Source organism: Pleurodeles waltl, chromosome 3_1, assembly GCF_031143425.1.
Source record: "Pleurodeles waltl isolate 20211129_DDA chromosome 3_1, aPleWal1.hap1.20221129, whole genome shotgun sequence".
NCBI classification, from domain to species: domain Eukaryota; kingdom Metazoa; phylum Chordata; class Amphibia; order Caudata; family Salamandridae; genus Pleurodeles; species Pleurodeles waltl.
Genome location: NC_090440.1, coordinates 364701126 through 364729052, shown reverse-complemented (window position 1 = coordinate 364729052; position 27927 = coordinate 364701126). Strand labels below are relative to the sequence as shown.

The following is a 27927-nucleotide window of genomic DNA, read 5'->3' as shown; positions in this document are numbered from 1 at the left end:
TTTGTACTGTGGCATTCAAAGACTGTACAGCCATACTAATACAGTTAAGCAGAAAGGCTTCCATTTAGTATTGAGCATAACATGATCAGGTTTGAGGCTTTCTAGGAGGGACACAACAAAATAGTGCATTTGGTTATCACTTCCCCTTCTAAACCTAGGCAAAGCTGATATAACACTAATACTTGAAGAGGACTGAGATGTAGTAGGGCACCGCATGTCTGGGATAAAGTCTGCCGAGTCATTCCTCTTCCCTGGATGGATGTGGAGGAGGGAAGATAGACTGAATGAAACACATTCACCAAATAGAAAGAAGAAACCACTTTGGGTAAGAAGAATTGGCAGCTGTAAATGATCAATTTAACCTGCTAGAAAGCTGTGAAAAGTGGATGAACTGATAGGCAATGAAGATCTCCACTATTACAAGCTTAAGTTAAGACCACCGTTAACACCGTTTTTGAGGTCAGGACTTGAACCAGGCAAAAGTGTATCTGCTTCAAAGGGATTGCCATAACAAAAGTCAAAATGAAATTCAAATTCCACTGAGTAACAAACACAATAGGAGGAAATAGGTAAAGCAAACCTTTGAGAAAACACACCTAATGTTGAAATAATGAGGTAAGCTGATCATGGAGACACATGAAAGCACATGGGGCCACCAGACACTTAACTGTAGTCAACACCAGACACTATTGTGCAGTGACAAAGCAAACTACATGAAGTACGATAGGCGATATTTAAAGGGGCTGATACGTTCCAACTCATACCATTGAGCATACTTAATCCAGCAAACTGCGTGGATGAATTTGGAAGCGGACTCCCTGATTGTCAAGATGATAAATGTAACCTCCTTCGGAAGGCAACATGACTTAGACCTGCCATGATTCAATCTCCATACATGCAAGCAACAGTGTTTAAGGACTCGAGTGCAGGATCTGAACATTCTGCTGCGAAAGCATGTCCACTCTGCATTGGGGGATGAAGGGACAGAAGAGTGCTCTGACAATCAAAATGAGCTGTGCTAAATCCTTCCACAGTACTTTTGATGAAGCATGGTTTGCGGGAATTTGTGCACCAGGTCCCCAACACCAAATCCACCTGAAGGTACCCCCAGGGAATTAGAGGGAAGTGTATGGTACAGAAATGAGGACGCTGCTTGTTCTGGTCTGTGGCAAAGATATCCAGAAATACAAAAGTGAACATTTCCTCTTTTACTCTAGGGTGCAGCCCCCATTTTTGATCCTCCAATGGGTGGCAAATGAATTTCTGCCCTTACATTGAGGAAGCCTGCTAGGTGAGCTGCTGACCCAGTTTCTACAGGCAAGTAGCTACCAAGCTTGGTGTCTACAACCCAACACTGCCTTGCCTGTTAATATAGTGGACTTTGGTGGTATTGTCCAAGAAAATCTGAGTGCTGCTTCCTCAAATGAAAGCCTAAACAGACCTCACAAATGCAGATCAAGCACATATATGTGCATGTAATTCTCCGGCGCACAGCAAACGCCCAGTGTTGTCATGATGCACAAATCGACCCTGCGGCCCAGCGAGCAGGCATCTGTGAACACCGTAGGTTGATCATGTGGTAGACGGAAAAATAGTCCATTAAAAGGTTTAAGGGATCCTCCCACCAGTGCATATTTCAATGTATACAGCTGAAGATCTACACCTGAGCTCAGAGACTCTTGTGATGTTGGAGCCATTGCAATCTCAGGGTGTTCATCCGATGTTAGTTGTATGGCGCCAACAGGATGAACGAGGGCTGAGGCCAAGAAGACGCAGCATCTAAGCCTGAATCAGAAATCTCAGAATAATCTGTTGAATACCCATGATCCTCTAAGGAGCAGAAAATGTCTAAATGTCTAACAACTAGAGGGAATATAATCACATGCCCCTTTTCTCCAAGGCATCACCCTCTCTATGACCCTGTTGTTGAACATGTAAGGACCACTGCCTCCAAAACTGAGGCATGTGTCGTAAAACACTTCCTCCTGGAAGGAGGTCAGTCAGGAGAGTAGCCTTTCTGATGAGCTGGATGAACCATCAACTTGTCCTCTATTGCCTCCCAGTTAGATTAAACATAGAAGGTTCTTCTCTCACCAAAATATCATCTCAGGAGAGTGTCAGAGAGGTTTTGAGGCAGGAGAACTGCATCTGCTGTTGGTTACATCAGGTAAATCCAACCTTGCCCTCAAAAGAGCAGAAAAGCTGGTGTAGTCCCTGGACAGACTGGGAGGCCTACCCAGGACTACACCACCCTGGAATAGCCATGCAACTTCTAAAACTTCTGGTGGAACTGATGTGCGGGATGTTAGGCCCAACACATGAGCTGCCAGGTTTTGATGAGTGGTTAAAGTTTGGAAAACCAGACTTTTCATTGAAAGTGAGAGCAAAAAAACATGAACAAACCTGAGAATGCCTATAATGTCTGTCAATCTGCCTGTGAAATACTGGGCAGGAAAATGGTTTTTTCAGTGCAGCCACGACAGGATACATCAAGGCCTCACTGAATGGAAACAAAAGCTTTGTTACCATGGAAGACGGTTGCAATATTTCAATCAAAGTCTGGTACCTGGTCCTTAGAGGATGGCCACCATGGCCTACTAGGGCCCACATCGTCATCAGATGTACTGGGGGAGTTGTCACCATCCAAGGGGTAGTTAGGGAAGGCGTAGCAAGAGTCTCCCGAGGTGCCCATGGTGATGTGCTGCATAGGGAGTGTGGGGGTTAGGGGCCGGATTGGGACTGCATAAATGATTAAATAGATCCCAGCATCATCCGGATGTTTGCGCTTAGCCTCTGAGATGTTAGGCTAGCATGGAGGTTCTGAGGCTTGGGGCCCTGAAGCATCCTCCCTCAGCCCAAGTGTTTTTTGACATTGACCCTGAAGTTGGCCACTTTTGTTCTCCAAGGGCGCCATGAGTTATCTGTGTTGCAACTTTAATGATGGAGGCATCCATCACCTGACTGAAGTGTTCATCTATGGGGAGGTAAGGAATACCTTCTACTTCTATAAATGACTCAGATTCCTCAAAATCCCCCATAATGTCCAGTAAAGCAAATCAGGGTACTCCCTGACAAATGTGTGTCAGGAGGAACTAGGCCTCAAATATCAGGGGAATATTGGCATCGAGCAGAGCCCCTTTGTTTGTATTTAGAGTTGTAGGGCCTCGGGAAAGGGTGTTCAGTCTATAGGCGGCAGGTTCAGTTAAATAATTATTGCCCTTGTCAAAATACAGTAATTGACCGCCCCTGCTCGCTGGTGCAGCCGGAAGCACTTCACTCTGTCAGTGAGTGAAGTTGATGTGCCGGCCGACAGGGGGTAAAGCGCGATATTCAAAAGAATGTGCATGGGCCCCCTAGCACGCACGCACCTGAGCCAGGCAATGTATTAACAGCCACCATGATGGGGACGATGGAAACACTCCCACGCTGCTGTAATACAACAAAGAAAATCAAACACAGGCAAATGAACCTCTGGAATGCCCACAGCCTACCCCCGGAGCGATGTCAGCACGATCTTTCGGTAGTGCCACTACAGTGCCATAGGGCAGTATAAACGAGACCTATTATCGGAGGAGAGCTGAGTCATGATTGGACATTATCCCTCCTTTGTTTTTACTTCCCAAGCATTCATGGGAAATGTCGTTTTCTAATGTTGATTGTTTTAACCTAATGGCTGCTGGATGCATTAAAATTATGAAAGTTGAAGCCTAATCCTAGTCTCCGTGACATACAACTGCTGTGGTGCTAAGGTAACCTTGACAGTCACTTTCCTTAAAACTTTTCAAGGAACTCAACCATGTTAGGTGCTGCGGACGTTAAATTCTGCATAGTAATTCCAATGACTAAACAGACAATTACATGTTCCTGCAATGTAGGAATCTCACTCTGTAAATCCCACACATTGTTTGTCATGCCCAGATGACAGTTTCGTTAATTAAGAGCTCTCACAAGTCAGAATCCTTAAAGAATGGTAAAGATATTAAAGTAAACATGATGTCCTTCTACTAAGATTTCCTAATGTGTAATCTTAAAAACAGGAACTTAGATTTCCCAGCGAATATGGTATTATTATTATTATTATTATTATTATTATTATTATAGTATTTGTGGTTTTGAAATGTATCCTTTGTTTATGAACTCCATATTTTAGTGTCATGTTGAACTTTACTATTAACTGCTCTAGTTATATATTTTGAATCCTGATTCTTTTTTCCATCCTCTACGTTATTGACACATGGCCATTTTAGAATGTTTTTTGACTATTTAGACACCTAAGAATTAATTTGTTTTAATTTAACATATCCATTGAAAGATCGATGCAGAGATGCACATGCATCAGAGGTTGGCATCTTTGAATGAGGTTTATTCAAATTAACCAAAATGCATTCAAAGTTAGACGCTGTGGGTGCACGTGCATCCGCAACAGCCATTCTTTAGTTCAATAGCAGTTTTTAAAAATGCCTTTAAAGAAGGCCACTGTGGGGTGTGCATGCATTTGCGGTGACCATCAAACCCAAAAATGCACAGGAAATAGGTCTCAGCAATGAAACATATTACCTTGCGTTTTTTTGGCTTTGGCAGTGCTTGTCTTGCTTCAGTCGCATTGAAAGTTTGCAATCTGTCATATGAGAATGTATATTTACATTAACTATTGTTTATTCCAATGAACAAGGAACCTTTTGGGCTCCAGCTTCTTACTGGATACCTGTAAAAGGATATTGTTGTTAAAAGTACCACTTTTGGGTTGAGGTTTTTAACATCAAACTGTTGGGTGTTAATTTGAAGCTTGTGATGTGTTGCAAAATAATTAAGAAAAAAGAACTGCATTGACCTGCAGTGATTCTGGTCCTCTGCTATGTGCTATTAAAGTGTTTCCTAGCTTGGCCATGTTTTCCCCATTGATGGGAGCAATCCAGAATCACATCAGGTTTCCTTTTTTACTTCTGTTTGAGTACTTCTGTATTTGTTTTAAAGAGAAGAATGTATTTTTCCCCAGTATTCCGCCTTCTTTGTGCATCCTTTCATGTCACAGACAGTTGGGTTCTGGAGGTTTAGGGTTTTGCCACACTTTATCTGACACCATTAGAATAGTTCTATTGTATTTGGCACGTTCTGGTTTAAATAGCAGTTTCTCTTTGCTGGTTGTAGTAAGATCGCTCTTAAACCGGATGTAAGTCACAGAAGTGAGTTTCAGTTAATATCTCTTCTATAAATTGCTTACTTTCTTCTTCTGCCACGGAGGTAAGGTGATCTTGTACTGTATGTGGTAAGTGGGTCATCAAATATTTTGTGTTTGAGCACATAGGATCTCCACCCACTCGGTTAAAAAGTTCTGAATGAGTGGGTAGCTCTCCTTTCTGGCCTATGTATTTTAGGACCGTTTTTTCTAGATGTTCTTGGCAAACCAACCTATGGGGCTCCCTGGCCTAGATTGTGTTAGAAATCTTATGTGATTCTAGGGGTAACCCTTATGATCTTTATTAATACAAAGGCAGGGTAACTCAAAGGAAGTGACCAGCTTCGGAGAAGAGGCCTTTTGAGATTCATTGTTAAGTGAAAATAAGTATTACCAGAACGGAGTTAAACTCTGCATCCAGGCTTTATTCTTTTGAAAATGTACTATTTCTCACCAATACTAGGCCTCCACTTCACACTTTAGATAACACTCTAGGTAGACCAACAAGACTGTCTGTTAATCCTCTCTGAGGCCTTGGCCTGCATACCTTTGATGATAAAGATATTCATCGATACTTCCTAAATTCTGTGAATAGACCCTTCCCGTTAGGGTTATTTTAGACTAATGTTTTTCTTCACCAGATAGCCATGCACTTTTCCTGAAGCACTGCCTCTGCTTAAGAGACCACAGTGCTTGAAGACCACTCCATGAAATGCTGGCTAGATCTATATTACAGCCTTCTTAAAGCCCTGGGCCTCTGCTGCCATGAGAAGGTAGGTATGAACAACAGGCTCAGCTTCACTGAGAACCCAAACTCTACCTGCAGTGATACAGCCAAGGGCAATAGCAGAAGAATTGTACAAAGGGTCTTACAAAGCCCAGCAGACAATACCTGTGGCTACCCATACACCATCAGTAGACAACTGGACTGGACTGGACTGGACATATTGGCTCTGACAGTCCAATCAAGAGCCTCAACCAACACAATCATCAGTGTATTATTCTCATCACTGCATACTTCTGGGTAGCATTCGTTGTGTTAGTGGGATTAAGAAAGTAGGTTTAGCTGCTTCAGTTGTTATGCACACATACTTCTGTGGATTCCTTACCTTAATATTCTTCCAGGCTTCTGACTGGCCTAAAAAAGTACTCCTCTAGCAATAGCCTTGCCCTGACCCCAGATAGTGCTACATGGCTACAAGCCAATATTTTGCTTCCATAAATAACACTGGAGTATATTAGGCTCTAATCCTTGCGTTAATGTCAGTTCTTGGTTTTCAACACTGAAAACTCGGATCCAGAGCACTGGCTAACAGTTATTCAGCATCTAGGTCAAATATCTCCTTTAAACTTTCAGGCATCAAACCTTGCCACAGAAGCTGTAAGAAGATAGCCCTTTCAGATCTACGTCATTTGCATGCAGTGTTTTGGATGTGAAGGTAACTGCAGCCTGCAAATAATGTGCCTACATGCACCTGAAGAACACCAGGGAGCTGGAGGATACAACTGTGACAGAGAAATAGTAAAGGCAAACTTAAATGAAGTTTGCTCAGCAAACCAGAAGAAAAAGGTTTTGCTTGGGCTCAGTTGCCCTTGCAATGTTGGATAAGGATTAGGGCTGTATGGAGGATGAGGTTTCAGAGACCAGTTATCTCCTCAATTAGAATAGTGATGGTGGCTAATATATGGATGTACAAGATATAACTGGCCTAGATACCTCACTGGAAGGAAGGGGACACCTCTTACTCCACTGATCCTGTTTTAAAGGAAATGTCCTCCTTTTTGACTGCAGTATGTAAAGCTTTGGAAGCTTTGAGGGAAAGTCTAACATCTTGATTGAAATATTGCAACCCTCTTCCACCTCTTGTTGTGACATGTTGGACCCAGACGACCTCCTACACCCCTGGTCCTTAGATTGGTGTCCTGTCCTCAAGGTATCGTCGTGTACGGCAGGACACCTACGCAAACCTTTGGACAAGGGGTCAGGAGGTGCCTCTGGGAAAAGTGCCCCAGACCCTCTCTGGAGGGCAAAGTAACGCACACCCCGAGATTCTAAGATGGCCACATTCCTAGAGAAATTCGTCAGGGTTCCCAAGAAAGAAATTGACCTGTCCTGACTATCCTGCCAGGATGACCTTCTGGATGTGGCAGGTTTTTTAGCCAAAATCCTAGACATAGATATAGTGGAGGGCGCTAAGGCGCCCGTGTCCTTAATCTCCCCAGTTACCCTCTCCAACTGGGCCCAAAGGGCTATCAGACTTTTGGGAACGCCAACTGTGTGATTTCGACCGAACGCCTTAGGTCACTGCTAATCAAAAAAGATCCGAAGCTCGAGGAGCTAGCCCCTTTGTAACTCAGGGGTACCTATTAGGAGACCCTTTTGTCCGGGAGCTGGGCAAATTCGTCAATACTTTTATCTCCTTGGACGAGGCGCAGTCCTCCATGAAGCGGGTCTTCACCCCATATGTTTTTGCTGCAGTCGGTCATGGTAGGGGGCACTCAACTGGTCGTGCCTTTTCTCAAGCTTCTGCTCAAGGTACAGATACGCACAGAAGTTAGTGGCAGGATGCTTTAAGATTTGGAGAATTCGACCACCCAAGAAGCTACCCACAACACCGGGGCTCCAGAGGCTCCAGCGCCAACGTCACTCCCCAAGGTAAGAGTACAAGACTCAGTGGGGTTAACACTCGGGAGTCAGATTGAGACATTTTTTACAGGCTTTGGAAAATAGATTGTCAGATGTCTGGGTCTTGAAGACTGTGAAGGGGTTTCAGATGGAGTTTTATGCACTTTGTTTCAACCCCAGAGGCCTAACCTACTGCCTTTTCTTTTGGAACAGCAGCAGCTGGTGGACCGGGAAATAACAAGTTTCTTGGTGAAAGGAGCAATAGTACCATCTACCTTACAACCCTCAGGGTTTCACAGCAATCTCTTCTTGGTGGAAAAACAAGATGACGGCCTTCAGCCAATGATTAATCTGCGAAGGTCAAAGAATGGCTGGTCTTCCGGCATTTCAAGATGGAGGGGATACATTTCCTCAGAGACTTCCTTCAGATGGGCGATTGAATGGTCCACTTGGACCCAAACGACGATTACCTAACGGTTCCAATACTTCCACCACACAGATGCTTCCTCCAATTTCAAAGGACGTCTCAAATATTTGAATTCCCCTCCCTTCCTTTCCGGTTATCTTCCGCACCTTGGTGTTTCACCAAGCTGTTGAAACAGGTCATAGAACATCTAAGGTCTTGGGGGCTCAGTCTCATCATCTACTTGGACGACATGAATCAAATCCCTCTGTGCCTGATCCAGCAATTACAGTGGACCACCCATCTCTCGGAAACTCTAGGTTTTGTGATCAATGACAATATTTCTTCCCTCATTCCGTTCGAATCCCTACAGTTCTTGGGGTTTGTGTTGCATTCTATCAAGGCGGTCCTAAGTCTCCTGTCTCAGAAACTAGACAAAATCAAACAAACTCAGGGGAAACCTTTCGAAAGAACAGATATCTCAGCGCCATCTATCGCGGATTGTAGGCCTTCTGTCTTCCTCCATACAGGCAATCTTTACGGGCCCTCTGCACTCCCGGGAGTTGCAACACCTGAACATTTTGCATCTCAAGAGAGTATGTCCCCCTTTCAGCAGAGACAAGAGAGGAACTGCAATGCTGGATCTCCCACGTGGAAGCCTGGATTGGCCGGGCTATACTCAGCTCTCAACTGGACTTGGTGATCGAATCAGACGCCAGTGGTTTGGGCAGGGGAGCACACTGCAGTGAATGTTCCACACGAGGAAGGTGGTATTCCGTAGAACAGGCCCTTCACATAAATTGCCTGGAGCTCCTGGCAGGTTCCTTCCCTATGAAGTGTAGGACAAAGGGCAAAGTGCAATGTTGTGTCCTCCTCAAAATGGACAACCTGGCAGCGGTTCGCTATGTCAATCATCTGGGGGGAGCCCATCCAAGATCTGGTCAGACCTAGCTCGATAGTTCTGGGAGTATTGCCTGACAAATCAGATCTCTGAATCATCAGAACCCCTTCTGGGAAGGCCAATCAAGTGTCGGATTGGCAGTACTGTCATTGGAGGGACTCTAATCTCTGGATGCTGTACCTGGGAATATTCTGGCAGCTGCAGGACTGTTGGGGCCCTTTCTCCATAGATGTTTTTGCCTCTCGCCTCGACGCACAGCTGCCACGGTATTGCAGCTGGAGACCGGACCCCAATGCAATGTTCACTAATGCATTCCTTCTGAACTGGACAGCAGAGTTGGGGTATGCATTTCCCCCATTCACTATGATAATGCATCTATCCACTCAGGTCCGGAGGCAGAAAGCAGATATTGTCGTCATCACCCTGAGCTGTGGATCCCAAGTTTGGTTTCCAGCTCTGTTGGAACTTTCTTAGGATTTTCTAATCCCTCTATCCCTGTTTCCGGAATTCCTCAGGGTTCCTCAGGGCAAACTTCATCACCTAGTCCTATCCGCCTCCCTATGTCTCATGGCATGGCAGAGTACCGGGAATGATGGAAATTCCCGGGCATTTCGGAAGAAGCTGTCTCCTTACTTGCCAGAGCTTGAGCGGACAACACAAATAGGAGACACCGCTCTGCCTGATCTCGAAGGCTGCGTTGGTGTTTACAACGTCACTTGGATCCCTTCGGGGTGGACATTGTTCACATTCTGAACTTCCTGGTGGCTCTAGTTTCCGAGGGCCGGGAGTACAAATTGATCAATACATTCTGCTCAGCGATTTCAGCAGGCCAGTTGATGGTCACCCCCTTGGCGAACACCCCTTAGTCTGTAAGCTTCTACGGGGTATCAGGTTATCAATTCTTCCAGAACCACTTTACTCCAGATCGTGGGATGTAAATCAGGTCCTCAACCTATTTAGGTCATGGCCCTCTAACAAATATCACTCAAAGAAACAGCTATCCTCCGAGCTGGCTACTCTAATATGCCTTATTTCTTGCCAAAGGGTTTTGGATTGGAGAGCTCTGGATATAACAGCTAGAGTGTTCACCCCGGAAGGGGTTATTTTCCATATTACTCGCCAAACGAAATGTAATTCAAAAGTGGTATCTTGCACAATATTTCCTGAGATCCCTAAATTGTGTGGGGTCAGGACACTAAAAGCGTATGAAGCTATGACGGAGGATCTCCGTCCACCAGGTGAACGTCAGCTTCTGATCATTTTGACCAAACCATACAAGACGGTTTCTTCCCCTACCATTGCCAGATGAGTTAGATGGGCTATGCAGGAAGCATATATAGATGTTTCCCAGGTTGGAGCACATTCAGTAAGGGGTGCCATGGTGTCTAAGGCCTTCACTTTGGGGGAGAGATTGGAGGACATCCTTAACTCTGCTGACTGGACTTCCAATTCTACTTTCAAACATTTTTACTTTAAGCCCATCACAAATCTGGCAATTCTAGTGCTGGATAAGCTTTAAACTAACCTAATCCTCCCCTCCGTGTCCTCACATAGAATGAAAAATTTCCTAGCTATCGTAACGGAAAGATTCAATTCTATTAATGACACAGAGGAGAGGAATGGCCCACCAGCTTCCAATTAAGGGAAGTTCACCCTCCCCACAAGATGTTACCATTCTGCAAATTGGTATTGTTTCTTATGCATAGCTTATGAATACTAGCAGGTAATGACTTGTGTTGTAGTGTTCACAATGCTTACGTGACGGTAATTTAATATAATGATGATTCTGAAACATTGCTCTCTTCCTCGTAGGGCTAGATTCCGGCAAACAGGAGTAAGGTGTATTGACTAGGCTGTGTCGCACTAAGAAAGAGGAAGAAGGAAGATCCCTGGGGCCTATTATCAGATGCGAGATGAGTGGTGATTGGACATTATCCCTACTTTGTTTTTACTTCCCAAGCATTAATGGGAAATGTAGTTTTCTAATATTGGTTATTTTAACGTAATGGTTGCTGGATGCATTAAAGTGAGGAAAGTTGAAGCCTAATCCTCGCCTCCGTATCCTTAACAGAATTGAAACTTTCCATTACGATAGCAAGGAAATTTTACATTCTACTTGATGCTATTTAGCCACTTGATTTTCAGGAATGGGCATATTGTTTCCAAATCCTGTCCCATGTAGAGACTAATGATCACTTTCTGAGCCTGATCAAATTGCTCTACTCGCAACCCACAGTCCGTTTGTGCATAAATGGCACAATCACTTTGCCATTCCCTATCCCCAGGGGCACTCAACAGTGCTGCCTGCTGTTCCCCATTTTATTTTCCATCGCAATGGAACTCCTAGCAGTCACATTAAGGCAACACCACTCACATCGAGGGCTGGCCTTTACCCTCAGAAGAATCCTGGTTCCTATGTACGCAGGAGATTCACTCTATATGTTCGGGACCCCAATATTAATATCTCTCCAATCATGAGGGAAGTTATACACTTCCACAGACAAGCGGGAATAACCATTAACTGGTCCAAATCCATCATCTTTGCACTCACCCAGGGAATTAATCCTTCAAATCGGAATATCCTCTGCAATGGCAGACAGCCACAGTCAGCTACCTTGGTAACTTGCTCAGCAGAGATCTTAATGAACTCTGGGTGGCATTCTATGTTAAACTCATGGCATGGCATGGCATGGCTTGAAGACTGCATGCTGGTCTGGATGACGATCCCACTGTCCCTCGCAGGGAGGATATCCAATGCCAAAAAGGTGGTACTTCCAAAATTTCTGTACTTATTCATCAACCTCCCATTCCCATTTACGGCTCACTTTAGAAAAGGCCTTCGGTCCAACCTGATCACTGACGTGGGCAGGCAGGCAGCCCAGAGTGGCTCTGGAAATACTGACTCTCACATTCCAGCAGGGTGGGACTATGCGCTCCCAACATGAACCGTAACTTCTAATGTGCACAGACGTTGTTTGCCCACTTCTGGCTGCATTCCACCCTATTTCAGCCTCATGCAGCCCCTTAACGTGATCAAATACCTCCTGGTCCTTTGAGTGCCGCCTTATATCTGCCCCTCAAACGACCTCAGGCAGAAATCAACACTGTGGCCTGTACGATTTGTGTGTGGGACATGATGAAATCACGAGTAAGGCCTGACTGAATGTACGCCTCAAACATCAGGATGGCCGGGCACCCTATGCTCCCCGCTGGCAATGATACTGACCCCTGCAATGTCTGTAGCTATTAAAACTCTACAATTGCAAGACATTTACCCAGAAGGCAATTTCCTAACTCCACAACTCATACTTTGCGACCCTCCTCGCACAACTCTCAAAGAGCTTACTTATCACCAGCTGCCGCCCCCGAGCCATGAACACCACATTCCCTAACACCCCTCCCACAATTTCACACAATGTTGGAGGTGATCACAAATCCATTCCCCACATAAACTCTTTGTAGGAATTACCCTCTTTTCGGCATGGTTAGCCCCACATTTTTGCCTGCTATCAGTATGCTTAGACTGCTTTCACTGGAATCCTGCTAACCAGGACCCTAGTGATTGTGCTTTCTCCTCTAAATTTGTTTACTTCGGCACCCTTTACACACCACAATTAACATATTGGTGTCCTGCATCCAGAGGACAGGATGCACGTTCCTGTGTGTGAAGGCACCCCTGCATGAGCAGAGGTGCCCCTACTAACTCCAGTTCCAATGCACTGGACCTCTTAAGTGCAGGTAAGCCATTTTACCCGTGTACTCGCCACATATCACACTACCTGTGGTCCAGCTACATAATGGTAACGCTGAACATAGGCATGTTTTTTATCAAACATGTCAGAATCAGACCCCAATACTAATGCCAGTATTGGTGACATGATTCCATGCACTCTGGGGGCTCCTTACAGGACCCACCAGTATTGCTCCTACCAGTCTTCCAAGGTTTGCGGGCAGCCCACGCTGCTGCAGCCCCTCAGACAGGTTTCTGCCCTCCTGCTGCCTGACCAGCTCAAGCTGGGGAAGGCACAACAAAGGATTTACTGTGGGAGAGGGAGGCAACACCCTCTCCCTTGGAAATATGTGTTACATTGTTGGGGAGGGGTAGCCTCCCCACACCACCGGCTTTCTTTGAAGGGCACATTTGGTTCACTCCTTGCATAATCTTGCATACGAAAACACACAATGGAAAGGGGAGTGACCACTCCCTTGTCCATTACCACCCCAGGGGTGGTGCCTAGTGTTCCTCCGGGTGGCCACTTGATTTTGCAAACAAGATGTGCAGAGGCCCCTGGGAGCATCTGGTTGGTCAGGACAGGTGACTGAGTTCAGTAGAGTGACCAATCCCCGTGGTAGTGCTATTTAGGCCCTCCCTGGTAGGTGGGTCTCCAGATTCAGCAAGTAAGACTCCACGAGAATTCAACAAGCCTGCAACTCCTGAGACGACCTCACCTTGCAACATTGTTTCTCCAGCTCCTTCAAGCATTTGCAACATTTACATGGCTGTGCATCCTCTGGGGTCGACAAGACTTCCGCTGCACCAAAGAAGCAAGAAGGAATCTCCCTTGGAGTGAAGGAGTCAATCCCCTGCATCCGCAGGCACCTAAGGCAATGACGACCGGCTGCTGGGATCTTCAGCCATCCGGCTCCAGGAAGGATCTCTAACAGGTGGTGAATCTGAGTAGTCCCCTTGGTCCTCTCTACCTGCTATCCAACTTGGGAGATGGTGAGCCCCTGCCTCTCCTTGCAGGACAGCACCCCTGTGTACCCCGACTCTTGCAGCAACCAAGGCTTGTTGACTCCTGATCTAGAGGGATCTTCAGGCTCCAAGTAGCCCCAGCCTCCAGCACTTCATCCTTGCAGGGACAGTCTCTCCTCTGGTGCTCCAGCAACGTGGGACTCCTCTCCAGGTGTGCTGACTGTGTCTCACAGCAACTTACTGTGCGTGCTCCCAGTGTGTTACCTGTGTGGCTGCTACTGCTTCTGCTGGCTCTACCTACTGATGAGGGTTAGCCCCGACTCCCCTCAACGGGTCAAGTCCCCTGAACCTTGCTGGGCCTCTTTAGCTCTGCAACTCTTCTTTCGCTCCAACTTGCATTAGCCAAGGCTTGTTGGTGGTCCTCCTGACAACTGACCGACTGCTACCTGGCTACCGACGTGGGACATCACCTGCATGACTCCAAGGACTTCTCTGCAGTTCCTGGACTCCAAAGCTGATCTTCATCTTCCCTCGTTGCCCCGGATCGTCATCCACAGAATGATAGGTAGTGGCTCCTGCCCCTCCTGGACACTTCTGTGTGGACTGGACTCTGTCCCCTTCTTTTCCAGGTACTCTTCTTCCAGAATCCATGATTGGGTTCCACCGGACTGGTCCTCGTCTTGCAATCTTCCTCTTTCTAAGTCCTCTTGTTAGCTTTTGGGAATACCAGGTACTTACCTCTGCATCCCTGGTCCCTGGGGGTTACTTAGGTACTCACCTCATGGAGTCACACGTTCTCTCAGCTCCTCTCTAACAACTCCATATCCTTGGGTGGGGAACCTCACTTCACACTCCACCATCTTAGTATATGGTTTGGCCCCCCTTTAGGCCCCTAACTATTTTTCGACAATTTTTGCCAATGCTCGAAGGTTCTTTATGCAAATACCTACTGTGTATATATAGTGTGTAGTTCCCTCCAGTTAGGAGACTGCCTTTAAGTAATCTAGTTCAGTGTTTCTATAATAAAGTACCTTTATTTTTGCAACATTGTGTGGTTCCTTTCAGGTGTAACAAGTTGATGTGCGACAGCTGCGGTATTGTAAGTGCTTTACACTCCGCCTAGATAAGTCTTGACTGCTCACCACAGCTACTACTAGAAAACACTGGTTTCTCTTCATTCACTAATAGTGGTTACCTGGACTGGTATAAGGTACATACACCATACATGTCCCCCACACACCAGGCCAGCTTCCTACACTCATTACAAGACTGTGCCTGATCAAATTGCTCCATTCTGGCTTTCCCGCTGGGCTGGCGGGCGACCGCCAAAAGGCCGCCCGCCGGCCCAGCGGGAAAGACCCAGCAACGATGAAGCCGGCTCCGAATGGAGCCGGCGGAGTTGCAGGGGTGCGACGGGTGCAGTGGCACCCGTCACGATTTTCAGTGTCTGCCAAGCAGACACTGAAAATCTTTATGGGGCCCCCATGGGCCCCACGACACCCGTTCCCGCCAGTGCGGTGTGAACCGCCAGGAACAGGCTGGCGGGAAGGGGGTCGGAATCCCCATGGCGGCGCTGCTTGCAGCGCCGCCATGGAGGATTCCTTTGGCCAGGGGAAAACCGGCGGGAAACCGCCGGTTCCCCTTTTCTGACCGCGGCTTTACCGCCGCGGTCAGAATTGGCCAGGAAGCACCGCCAGCCTGTTGGCGGTGCTTCCACGGTCCCCGGCCCTGGCGGTCATGGACCGCCAGGGTCGGAATGACCCCCTATATGCCATGATGCAAGACAAAGCCCCGATTTGTGTCCCAAATACTCAGTCTGCATTGATCATGCTTCTCAGCACTCACCTCCGGTAGCCTTATGTGAACGATATCCTGGCAGGGATACAAAAGCTGATCTCTAACCTGTTATCACTGGCTAAGAGCAGGTTTGCCATTCACTGAGGGAGGTTCCCTGTTTCCCTGCTTAAACACTGAGTAAAGCATACATTTTATTGTCAGGAACAACTAAGTGCCTACTGCGAGTTGATGCCTGTGAGATAAAGAACAAAGGACATTTAGGCCCCGTTGGTTACATATTTGGCGAAACAGGATAGCCTCAGGCCAGGAGGTGAATGGTTCCTAGGACATAAATGGTACTTGCGCCTTGACTGTAGTGGAGGTATCTACCAGATAACATACCCACAATTATCCACAAAGCGTTGTTACCTGTGAATAGATTCATATGCTTTGTGCAACTCTGTCCCTTCCCTTGTTCTGCACTAGGTGCTTTTACACTTACACCTGGGAGACTTTTCTGTGCTGCTCTGTTTGAGTGCTACCCCAAACTATGTTGATGTCTTATATTTGCACAACAGGTCACCATCTCAATTTCATTTAAAAGGAATATTGTGGATATGTAAACACATTTTACACTAGGATAAATCACCTAAAACTAAATGAAAACACATAAGCACTTAAACTACATAAAATTAAACAACGTGTACATAAAATTGAACAAGTACGCATGTCTGGTACCTTTGGCTTGTAGGGCTGTGCAGTTTTGATGAAATGATTATGCCTCATCTTTTCCTTTTTATCAGCTCTGTTTCCAAAAGACTCATGGCTTTTCCTCAGCTGAGGAGTATTAGCAGTTGAAGTATTTCGTCCAGATCGCTGAAAATTATACCATACAATTGTGTTTAATTATATAGCAAAAAAAAAAACAGCATTTACTATTCTATCTCCTCAAATTTCAACTTACGCTGACCATTTCAAGCTAAACCTCTATTGTGCCTAGAATGTGGTAGAAATAGGTATGGGTTGTAGGAGGTGGACTAGGAGCTCAGCTTGTTTACACAGCCTTACATACACTAACCAGATCACCCATGCATTAAAAAACCAGGACTTCTTGATAGACTGAACACAGTCTCCAATACCTTGCTAATGAGTCTAATTGGCTGATGTTTCAACAGGAATGCCCTAGCATGGTATATACGCATGTTCGTCTGACCTAGTGCCTGAAGAAGAAGTTGCTTACCTTTGGTAACACCTTATCTGGTAGAGACATATCCTAGTTGCAGATTCCCTACCTGAGAATTTCCCCCAGACGTCATTCTGGATCCAGAGATTTTTCTTAAGGAGTACCCCTGCACGCCATCAGATGGCGCAGGTCGGCTCCACGTCTGCATCGTGTGCGTCAGATATTACGTCGCTGGACCACCCCAGTGCGCCAAAGTCAGTTTCTTTTCACGACTTTCCACAGCAGAAGCGTGGAGCCATGAAGATGATTGACAACTGGTGTTTCAAAACTAGGGCCCTGAAAGGGAAGTCCCTGTCCCTAGAAATTAGTTCGCACAGCCGGAACGATGGTTCGGTCAGTAAGGAATCTGCAACTAGAATATGTCTCTACCTGAAAAGGCATTACCCAAGGTAAATAATTTGTTCATCTGATAGATACTTCTAATTGCATATTCCTTACCTTAGAATAGATACCCAAGCAGTACCATTCACAGAAGAGGGTCTGCGAACCAAGCTCATACCAGGATGTCCTGCAGGACCGAACAGGTAAAGTACCCGTCCCTTCGGACCAGACTGTCCAGGTGGTAGTATTTGTTGAACATGTGCAGTGATGTTCATGTTGCTGCCTGACATGTCCTTAATTGGTGTGATAATGGAGTGGTTGCAGCTGTCGCTCTGATAGAGAGAGCACGCAAACCCTTCGGGTGATGTTTTTTACCCAATGTGTATCAATTTTAATGCAGAGAACGACCCATCTAGGGATGGATCTCTTCTGCACTGCCTGACCCATCTTTGCACCCACATACTCAAAGTGTTGATCATCCACCCGGAAGTCTTTGGAACAATCAAGGTAGAACACCAAAGTTCTTTTTGGGTCCAGTGGGTGGAGTCTCTCCTCTTCCTTAGAAGAATGAGTAGGTGTGAAAAAAGTAGGCAAGATGATGCACTGGCCTACATGAAAGGGCCTGACCACTTTTGGCAAAAAGGAAGCTCTGGTGTAAAGCACTACTTTGTCAGGATGGATGGAAAGGTAGATGACAATGCCTGCAGCTCATTCACCCTGCGGGCAGATGTAATGGCCACAAAGAAGGCTGTTTTCAGTGTTAGAAGTCTGAGAGGACAACTGTGAAGAGGCTCAAAAGGAGCACACATGAGAAATATCCGAACCAAATTCAAATCCTATTGGGGCGTGATGAAGGAAACATGTGGGTAAGAACCTTAAGGAACCTACTAACTATAGGAGACTTAGAGAGGGATGATCAGGTAATCTCAGAAATGCAGAGATGGCGCACAAATAACTTAGAGGGTGCTCAAAGCAGAGAGCCCTGTTGGGTCAAAGAAAGTATAAAAAAAGATGACCTCGGAAAGAGGGGCAGAGAGGGGGTCAACAGACTTGTCTGTGCACCATGGCATAAATTTCTTCCATAGACAGGTGTATACTGTTTTGGTGGAGAGATGCCTGGCTGCCACGTAACCTTACAGACTTCCGGCGGAAGGTCAAAAGCTATCAACTACTGCCGATCAATCTCCACACAAGAAGGCGGAGACTGAACAGGTTCTGCTAGAGAAGCTCTCCCAGCTGCTTCAACAGAAGATCCTCCCAAAGAGGCAGTCTGAAGGATCGATGGCCATGCTCAATAGTTCAGGATACCAGAATCTTCATGCCCAGTCCGGAGCCACAAGGATTACTTGGGCTCGGTCGTTCTTGATCTTCTTGAGAACTCTGGGCTGAAGTGGTATGGGTGGAAAGGCGTACAGGAGGCCTTACCTCCACTAGAGACTAAAAGCATTGCCAAGCGAGTGCAGGTTTGCAAACTCCAAAACGCAAAACTGTTGACATGTTACATTCCCTGCAGAGGGCAACAGATCTTACCAAGGCTCTTCCCGCTTGTGAAAGGGACCTAGCGGCACCTCCGGATGGAGTTGCTATTCATGATCTACCAGGGATTGTTGTCTGAGTACATCTGCTCTGGTGGTCAGAGAGCCCACCAGGTGTTGAACCACCAGGGAAATGCCCTGATGTTTCAGCTATATCCAGAGGTGAGGAGCCTCCTGACAAAGGATCCACGACCCCACCCCATGCCCCTGCTTGCTGCAGTACCCCAGAACATGGTGTTGCCCATGAACATCTGCACTACTTTCCCTTTGAGAGATGGAAGGAATGCTTTCAATGCCAGTCTGATCACCCTGAGCTCCAAAAGACTGATGTAAAGCATGGACTCCATCAGAGACCAGATGCCTCTGATCTCTGCCTCTCCCATGCAGCCACCCCATCCCAGGAGTGAGGCACTGTCACTACTGTCGGATCTTGTTGGGGAAGGGAGAGGGATCTCCATTTGACCCAATTGTGGTTCAAGAGCCACTACTGCAGATCTTGCACAGTTCTCTCTGAGATCCAAACTGTGTCAGAGAGATTTCCCTGATGCTGTGCACATTTAAACTTCAGAGCCCACATATGCCATCTGGCATGGGTTACCAGCAGGATGCAGGAAGCTGTGATGCACTGCGGCCTCAGCCATTCTTTCCGAAATCCAGGATAGAGGCTGAAATATCTGTATCCTAGCCTGAATATCCTGGACTCATTGCTCGGGAGGATAAGCCCGAAACTACACCGTGTTCAGAACAGCTTTGATAAAAGGGAGCATCTGAGAGAGATTGAGCTCTGACTTCGGCACATTTTTAGGGAACCCAGCAAATGCAGGAGGTCCATCATAGTCTGGAGGTGGAGGACGACAGCTTGAGATGAGCCAACCATCAACAAGAAGTTGTCGCGGTAGGAAGCAGATTGAAACCCCTGACCTGCGCAGTTGAGCTGCTAACACCTGATGGGCGCTGGTAAGGCTAAAGAGGAGCATTGTGAACTGAAAATGCTTGTGGCTTACTGTGAACCGCAAGCAACGGCTGTGGCAGGCAGGACGGGAATATGGAAATAGGTATACTGCAAGTCCAATGCTATCATCACGTCTGCTAGGTCCAGGGCAGATAGAACCTGAGTATAGTAAAGTGCCTCTTTTGACAGGGACACAAATCTCCCTGCCACCCCGCCCAAAATATAATCATTTACACTTCTTGCCTGGTTTCTGGTGCAATTTCGACAAAGTGCACTGAATCCCTGCTATCTGGTGGACTTTGGTAGTTGCAGGAACCCCCATAGAGTAATCCATGTAAACCGCCTGAAACCCTACCATGAGAGTGCTGAGCTGACCATGCTCATGGTCACAGATGAGGGGCAGGAAATTGAGAGTGAGCCTACCCTTGATAATCTCTCCAGCAACACCAAAGATGGCTCAGTTGAGGCAGTAGTCTTTTCAGACACCCTCTCAGGCCAGCAGCAGACTGACTGCGGGCAGGTCTTGCACCAGTTTGCTGAACTCTTCTCCTTGGCCCCTGGCAGATCTGCCTGGTGTACCTATGATGTGGACACTGGAGACAGTTTACCCGTCAAAAATAAAATATACAGACAATCTGACTAGGACAAGGAGAGCATCAAAGCTTAAGTCAGAAAGAAGCTGGAACTGTGAGTCATTGAGCACTCGGAGCCCCTGGGCCAGCCCATTCATGCTAGTCCCCAAACAGATAGACCTGACTCCAGAAGCAAAAGAAAGATCTGCATTTTCCACTCAAGATGGGCATTATCAGTTCACTGGTATACCCCTGGTCTAAAGATTGCCCCTAACACCTTCTAGAGGCTGGTGAATAGAGTCATTGCTGGGTTAGAAGACTTTAGTGCAGCATATCTAGATGATATTACTGTTTTCACGTCTGTCTGGCAGGATCAGCTGATTCACCTCAGAAAGGCCCTTGAGGCTCAGGTTATATTCTAGGGGCACCTAGTAGGTGGAGGCCAAGTCCAACCACTCCAGTCCAAGATCCAGACTATTCTGGATTGGGAAGGTCCAGCAACCCAGGCATTCCTTGGCTTGTCTGGATATTAAGAAGATTTGTGAAGGGCTATGGTACCATTGTGACACCCCTCACAGAACTCACATCCAAAAAGACTAGCATAAAGGTAAACTGAACAGTCAGCTGTCAACAGGCCTTTGACACCCTGAAAGAGGCAATGTGCTCAGTACCTGTTCTCAAAGCTCCAGATTACTCTGAGCAGTTCATTGTGCAGACAGATGTCTCTGATCATGGGATAGGAGCAATCCTGTCCCAAATCAATGTTGATGGCCATAACCAACCTGTTGCTTTCATTAGCAGGAGGTTACTCCCCAGAGAGCAGCGTTGGAGTACCATTGAGCGGGAAGCCTCTGCTGTGGTTTGGTCCCTGAAGAAGCTGAGACCATACTTGTTTGGTTCTCACTTGCTAGTTCAAACTGACCACAGGACTCTCAGATAGTTAATGCAAATGAAAGGTGAAAACTCCAACCTGTTAAGGTGGCCCATCTCTCTACAGGGAATGGACATTACAGTGGAACACAGACCTGGGACTAACCATGCCAATGAGATAGCCTTTCCAGGTCCTTCCACTTAGAAGAAGGCGACTCTCCTGGGGAGGGTTAGCTTCATCCTCTTTTGTTTGGGAGGCGGTCATGTAGGAAAGCGCTTCTTTTGACATGGCCACCCCTCCTACTTTTTGCTTGGTTTCTGGTGCAATTTTGACAGAAAGTGCGCTGGAACCCTGCTAAACAGGTTCCCAGTGCCAGATCTTTTTCCCCAAAACTGCAAAATTATTTTTCCCAATGGGCAGACATTAAGCTACCACTATAAGTGCTTTTGCTGGCTGTGTTTTTTGGTGCAAACCTAAAATGAAAACGCAACATATCATACAGCAAGTGCCCCTTGTACCCGTTGCACTGCATGTAATACATGTAAGTCAACTCTCTGGTAGGTTTTCCAGCCCTAAAGGCAGGGCACACTATATTGCATGTGAGGGTGTACCTGCATGACCAGATAAGGCCCTGCTATGTCTTTGTCGATTCTCATAAACAGTAAGTGAACAGTGAAGCATTTTAAGTACATGTGCTGGATACTGGTCATTACGAGTTCCCCAGCTACATGATAGCTTCACTGACCATAGGAATGTTTGGGATCAAGCATCTCGTATCAAACCCTCGCTGAATGCAGTGAGAGAATTATTACTACATGCACTCAGAGGGCATCTTTGTGGTGCCCTCTTGAAACCTACCAACTCCTAGACTAGGTACTGACTGGTCAAAACCAGTACAGCCACCTTAGACAGATGTCTGGTCCCTGAGGTGAGATCCAATGTTCTGGATGGTTCAGAACAAAGGCCTGCTCTGGGCAGAGGTGTGACTTCCTCTTCCAGGCAGGATGGACATTCCAGGGCAGGGAGCTTCAAAGACCTTGCCACCTTTGAAATGCGAATCAAGGTCTCTCCATATGGTGGAGTAGGTGAACCCCCAGTTCCTGACCCCACTTTTGGCAGCAGGACTGGCGGGAAAATGAGGTAAATTAAGAGGAGTGCCCACATCATACTAGTCCCTAGGGTGGATGAGCTGAAGTAGACACTACTTTTTAAATTCTTCCATCTTGCATTGAAGGAATTAGGGCAATAGCGTTGGTGCTATGCCACTTCCCAAAGGAAGTGGTCATAGGAAGGGTGTAGTCACCCTACAGGTGCGTAGCCCATTGGTTACCCCCTGGCACTCCCTGTAAGGCCCGTAAGTTCATTATTTAGAGGGCACCCCTGAACCCTCGAATCAGATTCATGCAACCTAAGACGAGCCAGACATATCACCAGCAGAGAAGACTGAAGAAAACAACTCACTTGGCCGCAGCCTTCCAGGCCTGTCTGCAGCTTTCAAAGAAATCTGCACCCAGAAGATGACTGTCCTGAAGCTCAGCAACCTCCAAAGCCTTGGGAGGACTCCCTGCCTTCAATAAAGATCAAGAACTCCAGTGGACAGTGGACCTACCCAGAAAATTCCATCTTTAAAGAAGAGGAATCCTGCCTGGCATCACAACTTACCTGGGCAGCTGTGGGTTGACCTCTCCCGGCCTCCTGCCAGAGCCTGCAGCCCATTTCTGAAAGTCATCTCCTCTACTGAATAACACTGGGCGTTCAGCGCTGTGTTGCCATTCTGCACGCACCTGCCCCTGTGCAGCTGAGGGTTTAAGTTTAGTGCTGTCTTGTGGCCACTGTGCTTGCCTCAACCCTGAAGATCGACCTCTGACATTGCTTGGACTTACCTGTGAGCAGCATGTCAACATCCCCCCCCTCCAGAGTCTTCATTGCCTAAAATTGGGCACCGACTCAGACTTTCACCCTCTGCACCAAGCCGCCCCACGCCGCTGTGGGTGCACCCTTGGTAGCTACCTGAACCTTGCCCAGTGCTAGCCTAAAGCCCAGAAGACTGGGACTGTAAGTCCTGTACTTACCTGTGAAACATTATCCTTGTTTTCCCCCTATAAGTTAAACATTGAAGACTCTGAAAATTGCACTCGGTGTTGATTTTGCAAACAACAAAGTATTTTTAATTTAAAAACTGCTTACCTTATAACAAAGTTCCTGGGTTCAAAGCATATATAAAAGCAACTGTTATTTTTTTTAATTGGTCTCTGATTTATTCTGAGTGTGTGTCTCAATTATAGCTTCTGTGAGTACAGCAAATGCTTAACATGACACCTTGATAAGCCTAACTGCTCACCCACACTACCACAAAAAGAGCACTAGACCTATCTATGTGTGCCTCTGCAAACCTTTGGGGATCCACTGGACTCTATGCAAGGTGTACTTCATTTAGTGCACCATATAGAAAGCCAGCTACCAACACTGAGCATTCTTTGCTTCTTGAGGAAGAGATTAAGGGACCAAATGTCTAGGATAGGGCAGATGCCCTTGTCCTTTCTGGACATCAGACTAGCGGGAATAACAACCACTACCTACTTCTGGCACAGGGAACCTCTGTATGTCTCCCTTGGCCAAGAGAGCTGTACCCTCCTCGCGGAGAAGTGCCAGGCGATCCTCCGTCATCCGATTATAGGACGAAGGCATGGTTGGAGGGGTAGTCCAAAGGGGAGGCAGAAGCTCCTCCTTATAATTTGCAAACATCCACTTGTCTGATGTGATGGACTGACATCTGGGAGGTGATCTTGTATCCTGCCGTCAACTGGTCCCCACTGGCTCCCTGATCCAGGATGATGTTGGATCCCACTGGCCATGCACAGGCAGGGCTGCATGCACAACATGGTGGCTGTAGGGGGACAGACATGGTTGGGTGCCCCTTCCGTAGCCACGAAAGGGGCAAAATGCAGACTCAGGAGAGCAAGGGGCAGCTGAAAAGCCAAAGGACTTGGTCATAGTCTGGGACTCCTTAAAGCACTGTTTTTTCTCCAAAGAGACAGGTGCTTTCAAAGGGTATATCTATAAGGTGGATTGGACATCCCCCGAAAAGCCAGACGTCATCAACCAGGCGTGGTGCCTCAAGGTCACTGCAGATGCAACTGATCTGCCAAGTAAGTTGGTCATATCCAGCCCACATTGTATTGTGAATTTCACTGCATCTCTCCCATCAGCAACAGCTTGGGATAGAATGGCGCAGGTCTCCTTCGGGACCTGTTGCAGCACTTGCCCAACAGTGTCCCCTAAGGTAGGGGTGTAACAGGCCAAAAAGGATGTGGTGTTCATGGACCCCAATGCAAGGCTGGAGGAAGAAAACATCATCTTCGCAAGTTGGTCCAGCCTCTTGGATTCCCTATCCAGGGGTGAGGAAGAGAATGCACCCGGGGACATGGAGGCTTGGATAATCAAGCTCTTGGGGGTTCGTTGTTGCTTCAGGAACACTGGTTCATTTGGAGCGGGTCGATGGTGACTGGCGATTGAGCTGTTCACAGGAGACCGGGTGCTGGCTTTGGACCAGGTCCCCAGCAGGACATCTGGGAGGGCTTCATTAAAGGGCAAAAGGGGATCAGGAGTAGAAGCCCCAGGCTGAAACACCTCTGTCAGGAGGTTAGTTCTGACTGCCACTGAAGGTAGCTCGAGGCCCAGGACCTCAGCCCCTCTTCTCACCACCACTGAGTAGGATGCTTTCTTCTCTGCAGCCACGGTAGGGGGAGAAAGCATGCCAGTGTCAGAGGAAGTGTCCAAATCACTGGCCTCACCGGAGTCCATCAGCCAGTCCATGTGATCATCCAGCTGGTGTTCCCAAGGGTCCAGAAATTCCTCCCAGTCCTCACTATACCCCAAACCAAGAGAATAAGGGTCAGGATACAACCTAGGGAGCAAGGTCCCTGTGAAAGTTTTAATCTGCATCATGCGAAGACCGGTCTTGCTCTGTGTCAGAGTCGGAAATGACGATGGGGTCAACTCCACCCAGGGGCACAGGTGGTGCCAGGAGCGCCGATGTCGGTACCCGAGTCAGGGAAGTTCGAGGTAGTATGAACAATGCTGGTTTGGAACAAGGAATGGATCCATGGGTGTCCCCCTTTGCACCCCCCCGCCTTAAGCCAAGGCCAAAGCCACCGGCATGGAACGGGAGGGGACCCCAGCCAACTCCAGGGGCCAAAAGGCACTCCAGTGGAGACCGACTGCAGGGGTGGCTCCAGCTCCTGGAAACACAGGGAGGCGTTTAGCCAACCCAGACACTGGCTCTGAGGATGGAGGCCTGGAATGACAACACTCCTTTTTCCTCGTCTCGTCGGCTGATGGACAGGGTGAAGTCAAATAACGCATGTTCTTCTTCGACTTCTTTTTGTGCCTCAACTTATCTGACTGTCCCGAAGATTTGGAGAGAGACAATGAAGAATGAGGACACCGCAGCCATTCTTGAGCCCTTCCTCTCGACCGAGATCAGGAGCAATGCAGAGCAGAGCGCCACGTTGCAACGAGCTTTAGTGACCACTTCCTCAAAGCTTTCAGATTCATAGTCTGACACTCAGAGCAAGATTTTGGGTCGTGGTTGTGCTCCAGACACCACACCGTGTGGATCAGTCACGGACACTGCTTGATGACAGGGTCTGCAAGCCTTGAAGCCAGTTTTACATGACAACATCTGGACACACCAGAAGTGTCAACACTCAAAAATCTTTGACAAAAAGTTGAAAAAGATTAGTCAAAAAGTGACTGAGGGATGTGCACTGTCTGGCGAGTGAAGAAAATAACTGACGTCGGCACGCCAGGGTGGCGCCGATATAGGTCCTATGATGTCATTTTTGGCGTGCTCAACGCCGACGACTGACACAGACACGACCAAAGCCACCTGAGGGAGTGCAGGGGTACTGCTCGAGAAAAATCTCCAGATCCAGACTGACTCCTGGGGGAAATTGTAAGGTAGGACTCTGCAACTAGAAGTCTCTATCAGATTAGGACTCTGTACCTGGTATTCCTCTCTGTCAGACCTTTTTTGGGGGAACCACAAGGCAGGAAGGGGTCAACTGGGCCTGAGCTGCTGGGTCTGTTTGATTCTACTGTACCAGGGTCCATCACACTATGGCTCTGCAAATTCAGCCCAATACAACACTTTCAGTACTTGACTCATTTTGATGGCAATGGAAAAGTCAGAGGATGCTCAGGGAGGTTTGTGTGGAGTACAAAGGCTTAGCACTCAACACCACACCCGGCAGCTTAATATCACCATTGGCCAGTGCAGTGCTTCTCTTTTGAGTAGTAAGTAAAAGCAAGGTGCTACATACTACAAGACTGCAATGTTTGGGTGTAAATCCTATGTGCTTGAAGGTGCTACCCCTACAAGGAGCTTTACCCTCCTTTCTCCTTCTTCTCTATAGGCTTGGTGTTCTGGTGGCATAGTCCCCCGATCAAGTGCAGCACTTCTTAACCTCTCTTAGCAAAGGTCTTTAGTCTAGATACCTAATATAGTCTACCAACTGTTTCTCTCCTGGCACTGTAGAGTCTTGATGGGGCACCACGTGAGTAGGGAGGTTCACCAGTGGTAAGCAAGACCAAGTGCATGGATTGTGGCCTTCCTGCTCAGGTAAGGCGGCTGCAGGCCATGCAGTGAGTCTATGGGGAGAGCTGCAGGAGTTGCAGTTCCTGACTGTGGCTCTCTTCCAGGATTCGGCAGGCTTTGGAGTCTGGTGGATAGACACCAGCACTAGGGTTGACTGCTTCCTGCCCCTTCCAATTTGTGGTTCCTCCTCAAAGGCTGTGTAGGAGGCCGGCTCAGTATATGGTATACACCTATGGGTGAGACTCCCTGTACCGAGTCCAGGCTACCTATAGTGATAGTGTAGGCAGCTCTAGATAATCAGAGCTCTCATAAGGGTAGCTGTGGAGAGCAGCTAAGGCTCATCCAGGAGGGTGTCTATCGGTTGCAAACAGTGTTCCCTCTAAGCTGCACGCCTGGACGGCCGCGCACAGTATACATTTTCACCGCACAGGGGTGCTTTAAGGAACGCACAAAACAAAGAGATCTCCTGCTGACAGGAGAAGCGCTCTCAATGAGCTGTTAATGAAGGCCCAGAGAGGGCCCTGATATTTTCCCTCAAACCCCTATGACTTTTATTGGTTAAGGTGCGACTCTTTCACCCTACCACAATTCTTGGAGGCGCTGTTTTAGATGCATCAGCAACCCATAAGATTTACACACTCTGCAAGTGGGAAAATGGGAAACATATGGTCAGGTACTACAACTTGTATAATAAAAGCACAGCAAATGAACAAGCTGTTTTGGTAAAACCATATTTATATTTGAAATATGATGACTATAAAAGCCCAAGATGTTCCAAGAAAACAGTGTTCTAGTCAAGCTAACTTATTTAGGGAGGTGGAGAAATGCAGAGATGAAAAAGAAATGTGAGCCCAGCTGAATATAAAGGTCATAAAAAATCTGCATCTCTGACATGCTGTCCCTGGCTAGGAGGAACATTTCCCTACTTACAATCTTAATGTGAATTAAGATGGGCCAACGTATTGCTCTCTATATGCAATTTAAACGCTGCACTCCTGTTCTTTTAAGCACAATGATTTCTCCATAAAATTAGTCTTAATAATTACAGGAACTGTCAGGGCCCCTGCAGGGGTTACTACAAGCACTTTGTGAAAACAAATCACATAAAACTAGAGATGGGTGAGCCTACAGTTAAGAGGGAGGGCTGAGCTACAGCCAAGCCAAGTGTCTGGCTCAGATCTTAGAGCCCAAAAACCAGCTGAGTCCTGAAAACATTTGCACATCAAATAAAGTCAATGAAGCCTCATCAACATTCA

General features: G+C 47.1%; 1 protein-coding gene across 1 annotated transcript in view; it reads right to left on the bottom strand.

Moving 5' to 3' along the window:
- TRPM7 (transient receptor potential cation channel subfamily M member 7) overlaps positions 1–27927 on the bottom strand; it is a 1269618-nt gene that overhangs the window by 779408 nt on the left and 462283 nt on the right. Inside the window, exon 15 of the mRNA XM_069222535.1 lies at positions 16317–16454. Coding sequence (XP_069078636.1) covers positions 16317–16454 — 138 coding nt within the window. The remainder of the gene's footprint in view (positions 1–16316; positions 16455–27927) is intronic.